Source organism: Cornus florida, unplaced genomic scaffold (genome assembly GCF_030987335.1).
Source record: "Cornus florida cultivar Cherokee Brave unplaced genomic scaffold, ASM3098733v1 CherokeeBrave_3.0.0_Hap2_Chr10, whole genome shotgun sequence".
Classification (NCBI taxonomy): Eukaryota; Viridiplantae; Streptophyta; class Magnoliopsida; order Cornales; family Cornaceae; genus Cornus; species Cornus florida.
In genome coordinates, this window is record NW_026775580.1 from 94,793,499 (window position 1) to 94,816,372 (window position 22,874).

Genomic DNA, 22,874 nt, shown 5'->3' on the forward strand with positions numbered 1-22,874 from the left:
AAAAAGATAATACACATCTTATAAATGAACGTGTAATTATAAACTGTGACTAATAAGGAGAGCCACAGTGGATGGAGCGCCATTGTCCTAGCACTCAAATAAAATTAAGATAAATGGTACCAGTATAATTAATATTTAGATAAAAGAAAATATAATAAACATAGTTTAATAAGAAATGACAAATATAATGAAAAAGGGTAAAATAATATTTTGTAATGAATTTGCCTTTAATTGTAATAAATTAATATTGTAGTTCAAAGTAGATACTAGATATAAGTCAATTTGTTTGAACTTAGGCTTAATTTGTTTGGATGTAAAGTAAATAAAAAACAAATGCAGCCTAAATGTTTTAAATGTTTAATGTTTTCTATGTTTGATTGTTGTAAAATATTTATAAAAAAAAAAAGAAATATTAAAAAAAAAAAGAAATATATCAGAGTCAAAATATTTTACAGTAGACGTATAGAAGAAAATAAGATATGAAAAAAAGGGGTAAAAAGTTATAGCGAAGAAGCTATTCGTGCCGACCCATAGTATCGAGTTCCCGGCAAAAGCCTCTTCCATCACCCTTTCATCGACCTTACGATCCCCGGTGAGTTCAGTCCAGGTTCTCTCTATGCACCTACCTATAATGTATACATATATCTACACGTATATTTGTTGGTGTATGTATGTATATATTTGTTTATGTAGTCGTGCTCTTTCAATTCTTAATTCGGCATTTTTTTTTATAGATTTTCTGGCAAAAAGGTTTTTTTTTTAGACCTAAAATGATGCAAAATTTTTTCTTTAATTTTATAATCGGATTTTTAGTTAATCTTTTTCGTTTTCTAATTCAAATTTCACCCAAATTTTAAGGTTTTCTTTTGATCACGAAATGTTGACGTCGGTTCAAATATCAGCACTTTAATTTCATTTGATTTTGTGTAATGCTCATCTTTAGGTTTGTTCGTAGAGAATTCAATGCAGTTGTACTTTATCATTTCACCTCTAATTCATACAATTCCATAACACAATTTGAAAACAAAAGCACTCTCTAGTATTCATTGTTATATAGGTTGCCCAATAATTTAAAATAATTTTTATTTACCACAGTCACGTGCATCTCTTTGGGATCTTGAGCTATAACTATTGTGTTTATAATATTTTCAAATTTTTTTTTTTTTTTTTTTCTTTATTTTTTTTGTTTACGTGGACGAACAGATTAAACATTCCATATGAAGAAGTCTCCACTGCCAGTGCAAAATATATGTGGAACTGAGAAACAGATATGTGGAAGGGAAGCTTTAGTGAAACTTTTAAGATGGCATTTTGGGCATTCTGAATTCCGGGGGAAGCAGTTGGAAGCTATTGAAGCAGTTAAATCAGGTGCTGTTGATATTGCCTTCATAGTGTACTTATATTGACTGATTCTAGTAGCCTATATAAATTTAATTTCACTGTATACTTTTGAATTTCTTCATTCCAGGAAGAGATTGTTTTTGTTTGATGCCGACTGGTGGAGGGAAGTCGATGTGTTATCAGATCCCTGCACTCTTAAAAACAGGAATTGTGCTTGTTGTTTGTCCTTTAATAGGTGAATGGTGTTTCTTTTGTTTAATTTTCACATAGTAGAGAAAGCCGAAGCTACATAAGATTTTTGGTTGGCTTTCAAATGCTAGGACACGGCTCTGATTGCTTACAATATTTGTTCAATCTATACTCGCAGCCTTGATGGTAAACATGTTATATCTTTCTTGTACCTTTAGTTTCCGATATTCATTTTTGGGGTTTGATATGGTTTGTATTGACACCTGTTTTACTTTTCTAATCAGGAAAACCAAGTGATGGCACTGAAGGAGAAAGGTATTGCTGCTGAATATCTTTCCTCAACCCAAACATCACAAGTGAGAAATAAGGTGTGACATCTTTTGTTGTAATTTCACTATTAATATTGATCTCGTGCTAACTGCCAAGAACTATGAATTATTGTCGTTCTCAAGCACTGGATGGTGTATATAAACTTTCCAGATGCTGTAAAAGAAATGGCACTGGCTATGAAGTCATGATAACCATTTATGAGAAAGGCCACGAAGAGAAGGGTCGTATGCTGAAAGATGTGCTTTCCCTTAAATTTATACTTCACTAGCATGATTTATGATTGCCATGATTAGATTATATTTCACTATTATGAGAAATGTCACCATAGGTTTCATCACAAAATCCATAAATCAATCAAGTAAGGAAGTCACCTAAGCAAGCAAAGGGATGGTTTTCACTTCAAACTTTGATGCTCCTCAAATATTGGGAGAACTGTCATTTCTGATAATTTGAAAACTTCACTTTTCATCAAATGAGTTAGATAAAAAAAATCTAGGAAGCATGGAGGTGACGTGACAAGTGTTGGACACTTGTCCAACACGCCTAGGAGTGTCTTGGAGTTTGGACATGGTTGGAACACAATGGGGACAAGGTCGAGACATGACACAGACATTTAGGACACAATCTGGGGTAGTTCTGCAATAATTTTTTTAAAAGAAAGGGATTTCAATGCATTTTGAAACATATTATGGGTTAATAGAAAGACAATATAAATTTTTAGAAAACAAGAATAACATCCATCTAGCTCTAAGCTCCAAATTATTGATTATATTCTCGATAATATGGATAAAAAGAGCAAAAAACAAGGTGTTGACGTATCTCTGCAGTGTCTTATCTTTTTGAGAGTTGTCGTATTGCTATATTCGTATCATGTCGTATTCTTTTCCTGTGTCTGTATCCATGCTTCATAGACCAAAAGCATTCAATCAAGTTGATAAGTTTCTGTACTTGATCCACATTTCAGAGTTTCCAATTTCAAGTTTCAGATGGATGCTTTACTTCTCTGTCTCTATGTTTTATTTCTCTTTTTTCTTTTTTCCCCATGTTGATACTTTCTTATTGTCTTATTTATATATTTTTTAATCCTTCTACAAGTACTTCTTCTCTTCATGATGTTATCCACAGAGATCATCTACCTTATCATGTGGGGTGCTCATTTTTTTAGGGTGTTCTTCAACAGTAGTAAAGTAAATCGACTTTTTTGAAGTATTGTCTTGGCAATATGTTACTTTCGTAAAAGCAATGATGTCTATAGAGGGTTGACATGCCTTTGTGAAGACGAAATCACAAGAAGGTTCCATAATCTTTATTCTATGGCATTGTACAATGAAACTAGATTCTCGAGGAAGTGAGCAGATTTCAGTTTCTGGTGTACACTGCTAATAAATAAGGGCCATTTAGGTTACTATCTTCATGACAGAACTTGAGATAAAATTAGTAGTTGGCGCAGTTTGTAAAATCACATTGGACATATTGTTGACTCGAGATGACTTATTGATTATTGACTCTCTTCCTTGTGCTAAATTCTGGCTCTCAAGTCTCATCAATTTGATCTTGGTTTCGTTCATTAGTTTCCTTGGCATAGAAGAGTTTAGTACCTTTATCTCTTTCTTGTTTTATGTTCATGTCACCACTACAGTCATCAGTCTGGATATCATGGTCCATGTCTAACTTTTTCTCACATCCGAGTTCTTTTAGTTATCTTTACGATTTGTGTTGACATTGGAAACTTCTTGTTGTACATGAAATGTGCAAAGTGATGTTCCATATAACTGGTGATTTATTTATTTTAGATTCACGAAGACCTTGAATCTGGGAAACCATCCTTAAGGTTGCTGTATGTCACACCAGAGCTGATTGCAACATCAGGATTTATGCCAAAGCTAAAAAAGTTGCATGCTAGAGGGTTGTTGAATCTGATTGCCATCGATGAGGTTTGGAGTTACATGTCCTACACCAAGAAACATGATAATTAATTGATTTTGGCAGGAAGGTTCAGATTTTGCCATTTCATTCTACCTCTTTTCTCAAAATTTTCAGGCACATTGCATCTCATCATGGGGCCACGATTTCAGGTAACTCTCTCTCTCTCTCTACACACACACACACACAAATGTGTGAATTTTTTTCTCTCAGCACAATTGGCTAGGTGAGATATTAGTTATAATGGTTAATGTCTTGGAAATTTGCAATAAGTCCAAATCTATTTTTGACTTTTTCTCCATATCTTAGTTACTGCTCATTCAACTGTCTGAAATTCTCATACGTGGCTGTTATATATATATACCTACTTCCATTCTCATCATACTATTGGTATACATGTTTGATTGTTGGGTTTGCTGCTCACCAATATAACTCACATGGGTCGATTATTGTTTTATAGATTGAGAATTGGTGTTTGCATTCATGGTTACTCACAGAACTCAGGTTGCTACTGGAGCTCTATTTACTCATTTTTATGATCTTCTTCTTTCCTACTTGTCCATGTAATGCAGGCCTAGCTACCGGAAGCTTTCTGCTCTAAGGAACTGCCTACCTAACATACCGATATTGGCTTTGACTGCTACTGCTGTTCCAAAGTGTGTCTTCCACTCCACCCTTTGTTGAATTTTTTTTATTTTTAATCCATTTTATTTTCACAAGTGTTTCTAGATTCTGTCCACGAAAATTTTGAATGATAATTCATTTTATTTTCACAACAGTGTGTCTAGATTTCTGCCCATACTCACATTGATCCATTACTTCAACCACCACCCCCCCCCGGGAGCAAAAAATAAAAAAAAGAAGAAAAAGAAAAAGGAAAAAAAAGAAAAAAATGTCTTTTACTCTTTATCAGAATAGCCATGTTCTTCAGACAATGTTTGGTTCTGAAAGTCGATTGTTATTGATTCCTTCCTCTAATTAGCCTATACAACATACTGGTTTCATGCAGTGGTCTATTGTGAATATTAAAGTCGGTATAGTGTTTCATCAAGGAATGAATTAGTTCTTAAGAATTCCTAAATTTTTGAACTTATATGAGATCTACTTTAGTTCTTTTTTCCCGGGTGTTTTTGTTCAGAACTATATATTTTTCTTTATATGAATTGCAGGGCAATACTCATTTTCTTGCCCTTTCTTTCTTTCTGCAGAGTTCAGAAGGATGTGATAGAATCATTGTGCTTGCAAAACCCTTTAGTACTGAAATCGTCATTTAACCGTTCAAATATATATTATGAAGGTTAGGTCCAAATAGCTCTATTTTGTGCATGAATTTTGCTCTTTTGTATCCAATTTATGTTACAACCTGTTGAAGCCTGGAATGCTCACTTGATTGGTTTGTAATTCCCCTAGATGATGTGTTTGTCGTGTTTAAGTATTTAAAATTTTGGAGTATTGGTCAAGGGGGCGGAATATTCTTGCGAGTTCAAGTTTGTGAAGAGTTAAAACTGTGATTTAAATTTTATTTTTAATGTAATTTTCTACATTACACTTGCCTGCCTATCAGAGGGATTCTTTTTTCCAACTATGCCATCCCCATTATGTTTCCAGTAGTACAAAACACTAGTTTGATTAAATTGAGAAGCATTATGAAGGAAAGTAGCATTTTTAGTGATCTAACATTTTCCATGGGTTTTGTATAGCATGCAAGTTACACTTGCAAGTGCATCTTGCATTTTCTCAATTTTAGAGTATTTTAACATGTTAATCTCTATTTTGAAATTTGTTTAAATTTTAAACTTAATAACTGATTGGCACAAGTTATGTTAGCTTTCTGTTTTTCTCATGGATTGCTCTTCCTATTGTCCTGGGAGAATGACATAGTTTGCATGGATAAAGTTACTATTACCCCAAGACACTTTCTGGAGGCATGATGTGTGTCTTACTGTTTTATTTTAAATTTTTTCTTTTTTATAATATTGATGTGATCACTGCATATATGTATCTGAATAGACATTGTTTACAATGCAGTTCGATACAAAGATCTTTTGGACGACTCATATGTTGATTTAACAAATCTACTGAAAATTTGTGGGGATGTCTGTGCAATTGTTTACTGCCTTGAACGTACAACTTGCGATGACCTCGCTGCTCATCTATCAAAGAATGGCATTTCCTGTGCTGGTAACCATGTGTCCTCCCCCCCCCCCCCCCCCCCCCCCCTCCCTCTTCTCTTGAAACATTTAATCTTGTTGGGTTTGTAGTAATATTTTATTAGTATTTTTGTTTCTGCTGTGTTTTCAGCATATCATGCTGGCTTGAACAATAAATTGCGGAGTTCTGTTTTGGATGATTGGATTTCTTCTAAGACACAAGTAGTTGTGGCCACAGTGGCCTTCGGGTAAAATTGCATTTCAAATCTTACAGGAGTATTTCCCCTGTGAATTGTGTTGTATATGCATTTTTTCTGTGTGCAACCATCTGGCTTATGACTAAAATAGCTTCCTGATGTGTCTTTCATCTTATTATGATGCACTGGTCCATATTTACTTTAGTGATAGCAAAATTTAGTTTTATGGGAGCTGCAAGTTGGAGACTGAGCAAGCATGATTATACTTGCTGCCTCCCCCAGACTCAAACTTGTTCTGAATTTTCTCCCGTACATGTGTCTGAATTGGATGATATTTTTAGAGTTTAGTCATTATTATGATAATCATGTTCAGCTATAAATGTGAACTATGCATGTTCTGTGTCTGGTCCTCTCTTATAAAGCTGTTCCCATGTGAAGAAAGTTAGAGGGTTGTGATAAATAGGCAACGTTGTAAAACCTGTAGATAATTCATTGCAAATGCTAGTTTCTGAAGACTTTCAATTTTATGATTGGGCATTAGAAGTAGTGTCCTAGATAGAGTTCACTGGAGAAAAAAAAAAATGATCTTTGTAGCTAGCTCAACTGGTTTGGCTAAGGTCAAGTAGAATATATACACGCACACAAATATGAAGTGATTTATGCAATAACATTAAATATGCTATATATATATATATATATATATATATATGCATATATTTGTTGTTTAACTAAAGTCTGGGTTGAGTTGTCAAAAGTAGTAGACTTTGATTGTTTGGATTTTCAATTGGAAAATCCTGATTATCAAGTCTTAAATCCATTTAATCGTATTGGAAGTGAGTAGGATATTATATACAAGTGCCATAATATAATATTAGCCATGAAAGAATAATGTTGAGCACCAATATAGTTGGCTTGTCGAGTTCTCCCCATTTAGGGTTTCCACCAGGGAGCATACATATCTGACGCTAAGCTTGTAAATCCCAACCATTACTAAACCTTTTTGGATGCACATGCGCGCGCGCACACATTTCCTACATGATTTGATGATAAATGCTTACTTGGGAAGATTATTCAAAGAAGAATTATTTATTTGTTTTCCATGCTGAGATCTTTAGTTTGACTTTGTTACTCAAAAGTAATTATTTATTAATCTGATTGTGATATACATTGCTTCTTTTGCTGATTTTTCTTGGAGCAACTCTGGTGCTTGCACTGATACTGATCTAGTGGCGCTCCTTCAGGATGGTACGGAACTATTAGATATTAATTTTAACAAACTCTGAAAACAACTTTTTCCACTTTATTCTATCGGGAGGTATTGTTAAGCAGAAACATTTTGAACTAATAGGTTATGCGTAATATGTCTAGGGTATAGACCGAAAGGATGTCCGAATCGTTTGCCACTTCAATATTCCTAAGTCAATGGAAGCCTTCTATCAAGAGTCAGGCAGAGCTGGTCGAGATCAATTGCCCTCTAGAAGTGTGTTGTACTACGGAATGGATGATAGGAGAAAAATGGTTGGATTTCCATTTTTGCACCACGATCTCCGATTTCTTTTGTTTGCAAGGTGTAGAATTTTGCTTGAAACATGAAAAATATGTTGCAGGAATTTATTCTGAACAAAGCTGAAAGCAAGAAGATGCAGTCGTCGGGCGTGCAAGATGGGTCATCAAAGAAGTCGTTAGTAGACTTCAACAAAGTAAGTCTCAATCCCGTCTATTTGTAACTGATGTTTCAAGGAGCTTAAGCGTATTATGCATGTAGATGGTCGAGTATTGTGAAGGTTCTGGTTGCCGTAGGAAGAAAATTCTTGAGAGTTTTGGAGAACAGGTAATTTTATCTAGTTTATGCATGGTCCTGTAGACATTAGGATGCTTTGTATTGTTACCAATGTTCAAGTTATGCCACTTATGACATCATGTTTTGAAGCAGGTACCTGCATCACTATGTAAAAAATCATGTGATGCCTGCAAACATCCTACTCTGGTTGCCAAGTATTTGGAGGAGCTCTCAGCTATTGCCTTTTGCCACAAAAATGGATCTTCTCGAATATTTATAAGCAGGTACTTTATTTCCAATTCCATCAGCGAACCGGAATGTTAGTGCTGTATCAGAAACTTTGCTTTTTCATTAGTCGATGGTTGCTTGATGAATTTCTGATTTGCTCCTTTCTTTGAATCCTTTAATCACGTGGAATGTGATGTTCTTTAGAAACCCTAGATTGATTCTCAGTTTCTTATCTCTAAAAAATCTCACATTTATAGCCAATAAAGGAGTACTATGTAAAATGGGAAACTAAACCCAATTAAAAGATTTATTTTAAGAGTTTCCAAATAATTTTTAAATCAGATTGATCAATCGGACTTTTCCAGTAACCTTTGAATGATGTACTAGCCAGTTTTGATCGATTATCCTATAGGTTGAAGCATGCTGGAATTAGTTCGAGTGATGTTCGAGCTATTGAAGCTTCTTTCGAAGCTCATTGTCTTCAAACTTATTTTCCTATTCAAAAGTTCAATCAATCCATCAATCTTTCAATCAATCGACATCCTTGATTTTTAAAAACTTGTTTAATCATTAATTGAATCTTCTCATAATCAAATCTATGTTACCGGAAGACCTGTATCTAATAAATAGCTCCAACCTAGATTCCTATGTTTTCTAAGATCTCATCTTACCTTAATGTAGATATGTGATTGAGCTTGATGAATAATTCAGCGTGCTCTTTATCTTCATTGGCTTCTTTGGTTGCAGACAAATTGACTAATGACATTTTGTTTAATCTTACAAACCAACTTTTTTACTAAGAAATTTGCCAATACATGGTTCAATATTCTAACACGAGAATGGGAAGATTGATGGCCAAGAGATTTGACCATTTATGTAGTTTTTAATGTTATATTTTTGTCGGGTATGGTGAATGAATTGAATTAGTGCTTATGGGCGTTTGTGATTGAGACATGATTATCAGAATCCAGGACAATTTTGTAAACCACTACATGCCATATAGTCTGTTCTGTAATCATTTTTCAAGAGTTTAAGCACCAACTACTTGATTGTTGAAGTTGAACAGATCTATTGGCTCGCTTGAATGTTGGAGATTTTCTACTGTGACATTTGGGTTATATTCAAAATTTCATTTCTGTTCCATGGTTCTTGTCTTCTAACTTAAAGTTTTGAAGATACAGAGGTTGGCTTTCCCTTATTCTAAAGCGAGTGAGCCTTAAGGTCATACAAAATTTGATTTTAGTGTTGCTTGAGAAGCTAATTCATACAGGGTTTTTATTTCAGCTCCTCAAATCTGATTGATGAAGAGCAATTCTCAGAATTCTGGAATCGCAATGATGAAGCAAGTGGGTCTGAGGAAGATATATCTGATTGTGATGGTATATCCATTTCCTGGAAATTCATTAAATGTTGAATATATTATCAAGTGCCTCTGTAATGATGAGTTGTGTTTTTGCACATGCGTTTCTTGTGATAAGCTATGTTACATAAATTCAGTATGTGTGTTGGTGTAGGTATGTGTTTTAAGTGTCAGATTCATCCAATTCGTAAACCCAAGGACACGGCTCAATATCCAATATTCTCCTATCATTTTCTATGCGCTTCACTCATTTTAAAGTAATATTATAACAAAGAGACTTGATAAGATAGTTTTTTTTTGTATAGTCATATAATAAATTTGTTTATTGGATATTGCTTGCTTGGTGCATGTCCAACCAGACGTGTTTAACGCATATCTCATACCCATGTTCAAGTGCCGGAACTCGGAAGTACTGCATCATTTTTCAAGAGTCCGTGTAACAGGTGTATCTTAAAACTGTAAAGTTTATTTTTTTCCTTTATTTGATAGTTTTCATAAACTTCTACTGCTAGATGGTATTGATGTTGCAAAGAGCGTAGCCCGGTCAAAGTTATCATCAAAATCAAGACTAAATGAGAAGATTGAGGTGTTGCAGCGTGCAGAAGAGAATTATTATCAGCATAAAATCCCCGACAAACAGGTTGGTTTTTTCTTTTATATGTCTTGTCTGGTGTCTTCTTGGGGAACCAACTTAGTTTCAATAGGTTATCAGGGTTGAAGGCTTGGTGGTAATAATAATATTTTCTTGACTGAATTGAAGTGTTTGTAACTCACTAAAATCTTGCACTAAGTTGATACTGAGGTGTTTAGAGATATATGAGTAACCTGACATACCTGTTTGCAAAGCAATATAGATTTTAAAGTTCAGTCAATCAGACCGAAGGTCTTAAATCTGAGATGAGATTCACCTTATACAAACATTTATTGCAGGACTAGTTGTTATCTTTGTGCATGGTCTCTTATTATTGTAAAAACATATATATCACGCTTCCATTAAATTGAATTTTGTTTGCTGTAGAATTAACATGAATGTTTTTGTTCATGAGCTAGAAATATTGTCTTATATGCTGCAATAGATCTGTACTTTAAGTTCTAACTGCTCTAAAGTTTTTTTGCCTGCACACCCACTAACCTTGAAGCTGTTAACAGAACAATAAGTTGGACAAGAATGCCATATCTGAAAAGCTGAGAGAAGCAAGTAAGCAAAGATTATTAAATGCTTTGAAGGAAACTCAGCAGCGGCTTCGCAACTTACGGTGTGCACACATTATATAGCCAATGATTCTAAATTCTAATCTCTTGACCCTTGCTTATGGAAGTAAACAACTCCCTTTTGTTGAGGCTTGCAATTTTCTTATGAATAACCTAATTTCTTGTATTCAACCATGGGATTATCTCTTTGTTTGCTGTTTGGGTTGCAGGATTGACTTGGAAACATCAGCCACCTTCCTCGAAGATGAGTGCTTCAAGAAATATGGGAAGTCTGGGAAATCGTTCTATTATTCACAAGTAGCAAGTACAGTGAGGTGGCTTTCAACCTCAAATTTCACAGAATTGATGACTAGGCTCAGCACGAGTACTGGTTCTACTTCCAAAAGCATAAACTCGAAAATGAATTCTTCTCCAACATCATCCTCTTTGTTAGATAGACCGACGGAAATTAGGAATGAAGAAATCCACGACAGTGTTAGATCAGAAACTAATGTAAATCCACCACAGAGCATTTCCCAAGGTATAAAGCTGCCGCCAATCCCATCTTTCTCGGATTTTATTAACAGCAAAAAAGCCAATGACAATCAATTGTCGTCAAAAAGTCATTCACCCAGTGGAGATCCCAAGAATCTGGAGAAGAGGATGAGACTGAAGTAGATCGAATTGGTATGTTTTTGCACATGTTCGTGGTTCATTTGATTGTTGCATTGCGCACACCACAGACATGTATGCTGCAAATTCTTTACTGACTAAATATAATTTGTGACTATAGGCGTTTCTGACACTGATTTCTGTCACAGTACCAGCAAATAGTTGCTTGAGTGGTCGAAGTCAGATTTACATACACACATGCATATATGGTCGTTTAGTCTAATGAGATTGCCCATTTTCTATTTTAACAATCACCGACAGGTGCTTCCTTGAACCAACTACGAGCTTAGGGTTACACTAATGTCGACTGGTATTATGCAATTTTCAATGGTAATTTTCCAATGAAATTGGCGTTTAGACTTCCCAGGTAGAGATGGTCCTCAAACTCGATGGCCGACGTCACGAAGGACATCACTTCTCCATTAGGATCTTCAAGCTTCTTGATTATCTTTCCATTGCTGTCCACATTTACTACCATTGCTTTCTGTCGCACTCCGTTTACTACTAGCTGGTACAATTTTGGGAACGTTGCTAACAAATGTTTGGATGCTTTGGAGCTATGCACAAACTCGAAGTTCCTTCGCACGAACTGCACACACTTCACGTACTTCTCTTGTTAGCTCTATAAAATTGAAAGGTACATTACTCTCAATTATAAATGCTTCAATTTTCTTGGGGCATTAAGAGCCACGAGCTAGCTAGGTTTGTGATATAGACCGTCATGTCATTGATTATATAAAAAATTACAAACTATATATTTAATTTAACGGTCTTAATTTCTGATAAAGTTTGGATTGAAGTGTTTATATACCTGGAGGATAGCGGTCCAGAATGAGCCATCAGGAGCAAGATTGATGTTATCAGGTGCACCAGGAAGATTGTCAATGAAGATTTATTTAGCAAATACTTGAGGCACCTAAATCTGACCAAAAAAAAAAAAAAAAAAAAAAAAAAAACATCTAAAAAATTGTGACAAACGATCACAAGTTCGAAATAAGAAAAGTTTCGAGCCTTCCTAAGCCTGCAAATTCACTTAAATGCTTACTTCCATGTTTCGCAGACCACCAGATAATCTTGGTCCTTGGACAATGCAACACCATTTGGAAAGTGGAGATGATGAAGCAACATTGAGGTGTGATTTGAGAGTGGATCATACTTGAGAAGCTGGCCATGAGGTTTAGCCTCAAGCGTGTCAAGGTAACAGTTGTGAAGTCCAAACTTGGTGGTTGCAACACTGAATAGAGGCTACCATCCGATGCTTCCATCACATCATTAGCAAGTCTGATCAACCATCCATGTGTAAAGTATTAATTAAAATGTGATTGTTCTTTTTTCATTCATTTATGAAGAATAACACCCAGAATCTGACCCACAACCAGAAAATTTAAGAATGATTTATAGAGCATTGACAAATGATACATAAATAAACTCGACAACATAAATAAAATCGAGATATATAAATGTTGTATTTCTCTACCCATCTCACTCTCTCCTCTTTCTTAGACTAGTTTCTCTCTCTCAATATTTTCTTTCTAAAATTATAAAGATCTATAACCTTCCTCTACTACAATCATCACTCTACTACAATCATCACAGACGTCAATATTCAAGCCCATCAATATAGTCATTCTCTACATGTGTATCAAACAATTGTCCATGGCTAATTTCGTTTATAGGTGCTTAATTTTTTTTTTTTGAGTAATTATCCATAATCTTAACTCCTAACTACGCAAATATAAACCTAAATTTTGGAGTTATAGTTTCAGACCAACACATGAGAAGTCTTTACATATCTTTCGATTCTCTCCATGGTTAATTATACATAGCTTCAATATATATCCACACAGACATCTCCTGGCTTCTCCAGAAATCCTTCTCCAAGTTTTATCACTCCCTGTAATTAATTAATTCATATTGGGACACCATTAATTAATATAATATATGTATGTATATATATATATATATATATATATATATATATAATAAGCATATATCACATAACATAACATAAAATTTAGCAAGCTCTTCATGATAGATCGATCACCTGTAAATGGGAGTTAGTGGGAAGAAAGGAGGTGGTTGCAGGAGGCAATTGGAGTGGCCTGGTCCGGAGATAATGGTGAGAAGAAGAAGACTCGAAGTGGTACGTACTGCTAGTAAACAAGCTAATACAAAGCTTGAACACCAATATTGTCCGGATTCCATTGGTAGGTTGTGGGCGAAAAAACTACTAGTAGCTAGCTTCAGTAAATTATCAAGAAGGTGAGATGGTAAATGAAATGTCATCAGATGCAATTAATAACCAAATTAAGTTTGGACACCATATAAATAGGACAGTGTCTGTCTGTTAGCTAGTAATATTTAATTAATGGCGTGACAGATAAGGCTCCAGAGAGAGTGCAGATGATAAGGTACATTCTTTTACGTACTTACCAAATAATTCACATCTAACAGTTTGTACTCACCTACTGCCTTGACCCTTCTAAACTTGAGATTTCATGGAAGTGGACCAAAAATGGTTCTACGCTGCAATCCCTTCGGTCAGACAGCAGCAGCGAGTTATCTCGGCTAGTATATATAACATTACTCTGTATATACTCCATCTCTTTGTTTCTTTTATGAGGAAAGAAGGAGATTGAGTTTGATTAGGGTTTTTTTCTAAATCTGAAATGTTGAATGTCAGATTGATGGTAATGCCACAGTACGGTTATATATATATACACACACACATAATATTACGTTGCATATAGTATTTTTAAAGAGATTCTCCATATATTATTCAATGATTACTGACTGTGAGCTTAGGGTTAACTATACTAGCAGCTATCTAGTGTCCAACAATTAGGTAGATAAACAAGTTTAATTAATTAGCATTACACAAATTTCAAGGGTAATTTTCCAATGAAATTGGTGTTCAAACTTCCCAAGTAGAGATGGTCCTCAAACTCCACGGCCGATGTCACAAAGGACATCACCTCGCCATTAGGATCATCAAGCTTCTTCAGTATCCTTCCATTGCTGTCCACTTTCACTACCATTGCTTTCTCTCCAAGTCCGTTCACTCGCTCATACAATTTTGGAAATGTTGCTAGCAAATGCTTGGATAGTTTCGAGCCATGCACAAACTCGAAGTTCCTACGCGTTAGCTGCACACACATACACACACTTTTCTCGTTAGCTCTATAAACCCAAAGGAACATTATATAAAGAAGAATTACAAAATATGTAATAATTTAAAGATTATTTTGTAATGAATTGCTTATACCTGAAGCAGAGCGATCCAGAATGTGCCATCAGGAGCAAGATTGATGTTATCAGGTCCACCAGGAAGATTATCAATGAAGATCTCTGTTTTTCCTCTGTTTTCCTCATCTAGCCAATACTTGAGGCACCTAAATCTGACCCACAAACATAAAAAGTTCTAATAAATTGTGACAGGTTGGAAATAATGTAACAGTCTCACTTTACGTGCCGAGGTAAAGCTGTTTAGAGTTAAATTTACTCAAATACTTACTTCCATGTTTCGCAGACCACCAGATAATCTTGGTCCTTGGAGAGTGCAACACCATTTGCAAAACAAAGATGATCAAGCAATGTTGAGGTGTGATTTGATAATGGATCATGCTTGAGAAGCTGGCCGTGAGGTTTTGCTTCAAGCAAGTCAAGTTGCCAATTGTGAAGTCCAAACTTGGTGCTTGCAACACTGAAGTACACGCTACCGTCTGATGCTTCTATCACATCATCAGCAAATCTGATCAACCCCGTCCATATATAACGTATTAATTTAAATGTGTGACCCACAACCAGAAACATTAAAAATGATTGAGACTTTAGAGAGCATTGAGTCATTGACACGTAAACGTATTTGAGACATGGGGTATAGCTTTACCAAGGAAAATAAGGCATTCAAACCTCCATTAAATCCCAACACGTTCTTCACTTATGAGAAGGTATTTGGTGTGCCTGTGTATTTATAGAATGCATCAGAATCGTTTTTACGCTATACGTGTGAGTATAAATAGCTTTAATAGACCGATGCATGGTGTACCGAACAGACCAAATATATTATCCTTCATTCAATATATATTTATTTATTATTACTAATCCTTAGGAGTTAAACATCTTCATAGTAACCCTAGGCTACTTACACTAGTGATTATTAAAAAATAGCTTATCAGTTAACTATTAAGGTCACTGTCTCTTTAAAATCAACTTCTATTTCTTCTTCTCCATCATTTTCTATCTCTATTTCTTTCTCTAAAATCACCTTCTGTTTCTTCTTCTCTATCGTTCTCTCTCTAAATAAGACCTAGAAACCATCTGGACTTAATAAAAAAGAAAAGAAAAGAAAAAGACGGTGAGCTCATCTTTCTTAGAAATACAAAAGACCCAGAAACAAACAAATCCATCCCACAATATCGCTGAGATATAAAATCCAACCTCCATTTCTGTTTCTGTCTATTTTCTGTGTTCCATATTTCATTTACATGTAATAAAATACATCAAAAAGTTTAAGAAACCAACTTTTCCCTACTGAAAAAACTTTCATCTTTTTTTCTATTAATTGGTCAAGCCCGAGGAAGGGGTATTTCTAATTTCACTTTTCAAATTTGAATGGGCTTCTTGGAAAAGCCTCAGGGTTTGGTGATGGTGAAAAGGCAAGGGGTTGGGTTCTAACATGTCTCGATTTTGAACTCCCACTCCCTCATTATGATTCTTAATTTAAGGATATTGTCGTTGTGGGAATGATTGCAGCACCTCAATTTGTAATTTGGGATGGGTTAGGACCCTACCTAGGAGAATTTCCCGTTAAAAAATAAATAAATAAATCCATAACTCAAGAAAGCTTTCCCAAAAATATAAAAAATATTTATTGGGTGGGTCCTGTATCTTATGTCATTAGTACAAATATTATATTATTAATTTAATAATTTTGAAACCTAGATTAATAGAGGATGCAAACCTTTATGAATTTTGAGACTGCAACACTACTAATTAAGTCTTGAAATAATGTTTTGCATCTAATTAATTGTGTTGCACAGTGTACAACATATTATGTTTTCGGATATTTTAACCCTTGATATTTCTCGAAAAAGCCTTAATTTTTTTTTTATAATAAAGAAGGGAGTTATCAACCGAAATGAAGATTTTTATTAAGAGAAGTACCACATGTTAAAGTATGTTCGGCTGTGAAATTAGAATTAAAGAAAAGCAACTTAAATTAATTAATTATTATTATTATTATTATTATTATTTTTTTCAATAACACCAATTTTAATTCTAAAGTTCCAATTCAAAAACACAACCTAAGGGTGTAAAGTTGGTGGTTGTTTGTAATCCTAAGGGTGTAAAGCTAGTACGTGGTTGTCTGTAATTTACCCTAATAAAGTAGTAATAATTAATTCTCTTGCCTTATTTTGACGCCATTAACATGTGAAGCAAGAACAGTTACCCCGTCTTCACTAACCTTTAGCAAACCCTGCACATCAATTGATCCATCATAATAATTATCATAATATTAATTTGTCTACTAACTAATAATTGTTTTGAGTCTAGTTAATATATATATATATTACCTTTTCAGAATCGCATACAATGAGATGACCTGCAGTAGTAATGGTGATTCCAAGTAACGTATCACCCCCAATCATCCTCCAATTTTCCCAGCTTCCATTAGTTTGTAATCTTTTGATCCAACCATCTCTCGTAGCCGTATAAACTACACCCTCTCTATCCACACAAACGTCTTCCGGCTTATCCAGAATTCCTTCTCCAAGTTTTATCACTCCCTGTAAATTCATATATATTTGCACACCATTAATTATATATAATAAGCACCTATCACACGAGGAGCCACAGTACGGTTGCTCCATTTTTGACCTTTAAACAAGGAAACAGCCTTTTTATATGCAAATATAAGACCGCATAAATCTGACACTCCTAGATCCCACAATATTATGGCGGAGCATCACACACTTGCATAACAAAAAAACACATACATAACATAAAAGCTGGCTAGGATCACCTGTAACTGGGAGTTAGTGGGAAGAAAGGAAGTGGATGCGGGAGGCAATTGGAGTGGGTCAGGAGATATAGGTGAGAAGAAGAAGACTTGTAGTGTTATTGCAAGTAAACAAGCTAATAAGATGCTTGAAAAAGCTGTCAAATAATACTGTATAGATTTCATTGGCGAGCCAAACAAGATCTGCTTCCTTCCTTCGTAGCTGTATATGTGTGTGTAGTGTGTACTGTGTTGTGTGAAGGCTTGGCACTTGACAGAGAAGACTCCACAGGATATTGGACATAAGGTCCCCCCTCCCCCGCAATGAATATAGAGCGCTCCCGTATTCAATGATTTTTGGTCAAAAATAGCCCAGATAATAAATGCAATATATATATATATATATGAACAAAAAAATTATTACATGCTTCCCCGTGAATCATTAGTTGACGACTTGACAGGCAAAAAAATATGTAAGTGTCAACTTTATTTAAATTATTATTTTTTTTACCTTTCAAAAAAAATTGCATGCACTGTCAAAAAAAAGTTAAGAAATTTTTTTTAGTTAAAGAAAAAAAAAAGTTAAGAAATTACTCACATATAGGATTAACAAAATAAAAATATTGAATCTGTTCACATACGCAGAACTAAATTTCAAAATATCTGTTTTCCTCTTGAAATAAAAGTAGATGGGTTTGCTTTCTATTCAATTCAAAATTTAATAGGATTAACATCATAAAAACTCCAGTACTATAAGAAAATATACACAAATCCCCAATAGAATTATAAAACTCTCCGAATTAACAAAAGTAATTAATACTCTATATTTTATTTTTGTGATTAATTAAATGACAAAATTACCTTACAATTTCATATTAAATTAAAATGCTAATAATTATTAATTTATAATTACTAATTTAAAATTTCTTTACAGACCTGATCGTTTTGTTCGACAATGGAATCATCAAAATAATTCAAGTATATAGCCTAAAAATATAAAGGAAACATAAGTTTCAAAATCAGAAAGTTATCTCTATTTCTTTGTCAATTCTTCACCTCAATCAATCCTTTTTCCTTCAAGATGCATGTATATTTATAGCTGACTTTTTCACCGTTTTGTTTGATTTATATAACGATACGCCGGAATCATGTTTTCTTCGTTCTCTAGCCGAACCATAATTTCTTCATTCTACGGCATCATATTGTTTCTTTATCCGCTCTCCACAACTCGATTTCTACTTTCTCTTGCACACTTTTCTTTTGAACATATTTTACACTATCCACACGAACAATATTTTCAACTATTCATGAGTAAACCTATGGCATCCTTGAGATTTGTCACAAGGACAACTATAACCGATGGCGAATCTAGAAATTGTTAATAGGATGAGCTAATACTAATGTGTGTATATATATATATATATATATATATAGATTGGGTCAATGATGATAACTGTAACAAGGGAGAGCTTGTCCTACATTGGATTTAGATAGAGAGGTGAATAGGTACGTATAAATGGATGGGTATGCAACACTACCCAACAACTTAAAATTTTGAATATTAGAGTTAGATCCAGTCCTTGATTCGGTGCCACGCCAAGCGCCGGGCCCGAAGGCATCCCGGTGAACAATCTTGAGGATGACGGCCATAGATTCCGACGTCAGCGTCATCGCCGACGAATGTCGGAACTGTCGGCAAGCTATATGCTAGGCGAGGACGAAGGTCGGAACTTTCAGGTGAACAAAATAGCCTATGGAAGAACAGTTTGATGGTGAACAAAATGGACACCACTTGGGTGAGTTTGCCCCTTTTTTTATTTATTTTTATTTTTATTTTATGATGGACAGAATGGACACCACGAGTGTGAGTCTTCCGATTAATTACTTTAAGTAAGGAAAATTATTGAAAATAAAATGAAGAGAGGGCTAAATATTTAAAACTTTAGCAGTGAATGTGTGAGGTGTAAGTTTCTTGGGGGTAACGATGGACCGCCACCGGAGATGGGGAAGAAAAAGGTGGGTGGTTTTCCAGGAGGCAGTGAGGTGAATGATATTCCAGAAGAAGGTGGTGGTGGATGGAGTGTAGTTTTGTCCCAAAATATTTTTTATTTGGACTGAGAAGTCCTATTTTTAAATTTGTTTCATATATATATATTTTTTTAAACTACCCTTATTAGTACCGTTCAACCATCTTCTCCTAAAAAAATTATCAGAGAGGGAAATGATTGAGAAGTGGGGTGGAGCTGGGCCGTGGCTGCTCGAGGGATGCGACACATTTGAGAGAAGATGATTGAGCAATATTAATAAGGGTAATTTTGGATATATATATATATATATATATATATACACACACACATTTGAGAGAAGATGATTGAACAATATTAATAAGGGTAATTTTGGATATATATATATATATATATATATATATATATATATATATATATATTTGAACCAATTTGAAAATAGGTTTGAAAATAGGACTTCTTGGTCCAAATAAAAAATATGAATTTTTTCTACCATAAATTTAACTTTATTTTACCTTATTTACTTCCTTTAGGGTATTTTTTTTATTTTTTATCCTGTTAAAAGAAATAATTTATCCAACATAGGTAACTTGTTTTTTGGAATTTCTTCAAAAAGATAATTTAATCAACAAAGTTTTTTTTTTTGGTGTCAAAACATATAATTTATTCAACATAAATGACTTTTTTTTTTTTTTTTTTTTTGGGTTGTGTTTTTTGTACTTTTTTTTCTTAGTGTTGTCAAAAGAGATAATTTATTCAATATATGTAATCGTCTTTGGTTTTTTTTTTTTTTTTTTTTTAAAAGAGATCAAAATATTAAAAATTAGAATGCGACCGAAAAGAAAAAAAAAAAAAAAAAAAAAAAAAATCCAAAAATTACTTTATTTGTTGAGACCGCCTAAAAATATGTTAATTATATGAAACTCAAATCAATATTGATTTCTAATTTCTGTTAGGTAATATAGAATAATACATTAGATATAAAGGTAATTGTGTAATTTGAAAAAGAATAATCAAATTAAGGTTATAAATGTCATTTTCTTTAAATAAAGGTACAAAAGTCAAAAATTGAAGTCCCCACACACACCACATATTGGTATATGTCATATATCGCGCAACTAGGCATATAGATCCAAATTCATTAAAATCATGAGCTACATTATTCATGAAGTTTTGTTACTTACACGCAACTTTTTCAACGGCATGCCCTCAATAGTGAATACTGAAATGATGCCATCCAAGCAGAAGATACAGCCAAATCATGAGTTTTATTTATTTTGTCAACATTTGTAAAAAAAACCCAAAAGAGTCGCTACCACGGAATAGAGTACTCAAAATATTTCTAGGGAAAGGATAATGCTAAGGAGTTTTCTCCTTAATCTCAATCAATATATCACTAAAAGTAACGATTGGTTGAGAACACGTCGTGGTACCAAAGACTTCTCTATCCCCTTTAATATTTTGTTATATGTACCATTAATTAATTATATTATGTCATAAAAATAAAAGTAATTTATTTTAATGGTTCATCCATGTATCAATATTTTAATGATTCATTTATGTATCAATATTTATTTTAATGGTTCATCTATGTTCATTTATGCATTTTCATGTTTGTAGTCTAAGGTGGATCTCGAAGAGGCCCTACCTATTGAAATTCTTGGTGTCAATAAAAATATATATATATATATATATAATTAAAAAATCATATCATCACTACAACCGAAATAATCATATATTTTTAATAGCTCACCATCTAATAATTTCTCTAAAAGAAAATAAAATAAAAACTTTACGCTAGGGATTGTGGATAATGACAAGAAGCCAGCAATATATTACATGATGATCGGTACTAGCAAGTAGCATGGATGTATGCAAATACCAAAACACACATATATAAACATGCCGTAAGATTTAAAAAAATAGACAAAAAGAATGGACGTTATGTGTGTGTTAGTAAAGGTTTTGATAAGGTCATCCTCACCCGCAAATGAATTTGGATCGCTCGTCACTGTCACTATCTCCGTTCTTAATAAATAAATAAAGCACTGTCGCATTGAAATTATTGAGACAAGTTTTTAAAAAGAATTAAGACTAATTTTAGTGAATGTATTGCCTTTTTATTGAATGAACATACCAATCACGCGATACGTGCAACTCATTAATATTATCTAAGCTTCCTTCAACCCTATTATATCTTTCTTAAGAGACCAAACAATGTCTATCCATTCTCTTTATCCTCTTTTAAACTTACCCGTCTGCTCTCCTTCTTCTCTTTAGTCTTTGGAAATGGGATTCTGGAGTCTTTCATAATAGTTTACATAACTGTGGAGTGTAGAAAGAGTTCGAGATTCAGTAATGTTGGAGAAGTTGTAGAAAGAGAGGGAGAGCATTCTAGAATAGAATAGTGAGGATTTTGTAGATCCTAAATAATTAGGACATTTATGTAGAGAGTGGTAGAAGGTAAGAAGATGCCTATAAATAAGTAAGGAGTGTCATTTGTAACATTCAAGCTCAACCAGGAATGAAAAACTCCAATAGTGAGAGTTGTCTCACTTTGATACGTGGAATATATATCTCTAGTATAATTTTAGAATTGTTTAAAGAACCATTAAAACTATAATTTATAATTTAATTGATCTAGAACATAGGTTTGTTTTTGACCTCTCTCTTGTCCGGACTCCAAATGGAGTAAATTTTTTTTTTGAACTTGACTAATTTTTCGTTGTCTATCCAACGATGTGCTCGGTTATGCCCGGATATTTCTGAATAATTACCAGTTTACCCTTTTTCCTTTATATGTCCGTTTTTTGTCTAATTTTTCTCTTAAACTTCTAGTGGAATAAATTACTAGTTTCTGAATAGAATTAGTGAAATGAAGTTATGGGACTGTTAGGGATTCCCTATTCAGCGATGAGACGCATCGCAGCCGACTTTCACTAATTATTTTTAGTTTACTTCAATTTTACAAATATTTCATTGTATTTTTCTTTTCAAATAATGTAAATATAAATAATATTCAACAAAATATATATATATATATATATATATACTGCATGGTCACTCAAGTTTATAATCAATAATCATGCAATGAAACCCTCGTATCTCTACTATATAAAAAAAAATCCAAAAAAAATCACATATTTCCCCTATACTATCATTTTATTCCAAAAAAAACCCCATAAAAATTAAACACCAAGAGTGAAATACTCCAAGGGTGAGAGTTGGCTCATCTTGAGCATAATTTTTCTCTTAAACTCTTTGTAGAATAACTTACGTTAGTTTCAGAACAAGATGAATCCAATACCACTGTTCTTAGTTTTGTTTTTAATTAAGTTGTCGTTTTTTAATTAAGTTGTGTTTTTTTATGAGCCATTAGATCTGTTAGATTTCTTTTTAAATAGATATTTTGGTAAATTGATAATGCTGGTTCGATCGATCAAAGCTAGAGTTATGCGTTCAATCCGCAGTAATACACGATGTCTCTT

At 33.8% G+C, this 22,874-nt stretch overlaps 2 protein-coding genes and 1 pseudogene across 2 annotated transcripts; 1 reads left to right on the plus strand and 2 right to left on the minus strand.

The window, feature by feature from the left end:
- Positions 1-451: 451 nt before the first annotated feature.
- On the plus strand, positions 452-11,494 carry LOC132276038 (ATP-dependent DNA helicase Q-like 3). The gene is made up of 20 exons (XM_059777288.1): positions 452-607; positions 1,204-1,368; positions 1,469-1,576; positions 1,709-1,716; positions 1,815-1,898; positions 3,654-3,794; positions 3,901-3,935; positions 4,356-4,439; positions 4,992-5,080; positions 5,812-5,964; positions 6,085-6,181; positions 7,372-7,375; positions 7,499-7,648; positions 7,738-7,830; positions 7,896-7,961; positions 8,064-8,194; positions 9,423-9,517; positions 10,011-10,138; positions 10,648-10,754; positions 10,920-11,494. The coding sequence occupies exons 2-20, from the start codon at positions 1,218-1,220 to the stop codon at positions 11,365-11,367; spliced, it is 2,172 nt and encodes a 723-aa protein (XP_059633271.1). The 5' UTR covers positions 452-607; positions 1,204-1,217; the 3' UTR covers positions 11,368-11,494.
- A 127-nt stretch (positions 11,495-11,621) lies between these two features.
- Positions 11,622-13,566, minus strand: LOC132278155 (protein STRICTOSIDINE SYNTHASE-LIKE 4-like; annotated as a pseudogene).
- A 542-nt stretch (positions 13,567-14,108) lies between these two features.
- LOC132276037 (protein STRICTOSIDINE SYNTHASE-LIKE 4-like) lies at positions 14,109-17,726 on the minus strand. Its single transcript, XM_059777286.1, has 6 exons — positions 17,387-17,726; positions 16,938-17,150; positions 16,773-16,840; positions 14,876-15,112; positions 14,627-14,759; positions 14,109-14,507 (listed from the first exon to the last, which is right to left on the minus strand). The coding sequence occupies exons 1-6, from the start codon at positions 17,546-17,548 to the stop codon at positions 14,235-14,237; spliced, it is 1,086 nt and encodes a 361-aa protein (XP_059633269.1). The 5' UTR covers positions 17,549-17,726; the 3' UTR covers positions 14,109-14,234.
- Between the last annotated feature and the right edge of the window lie 5,148 nt (positions 17,727-22,874).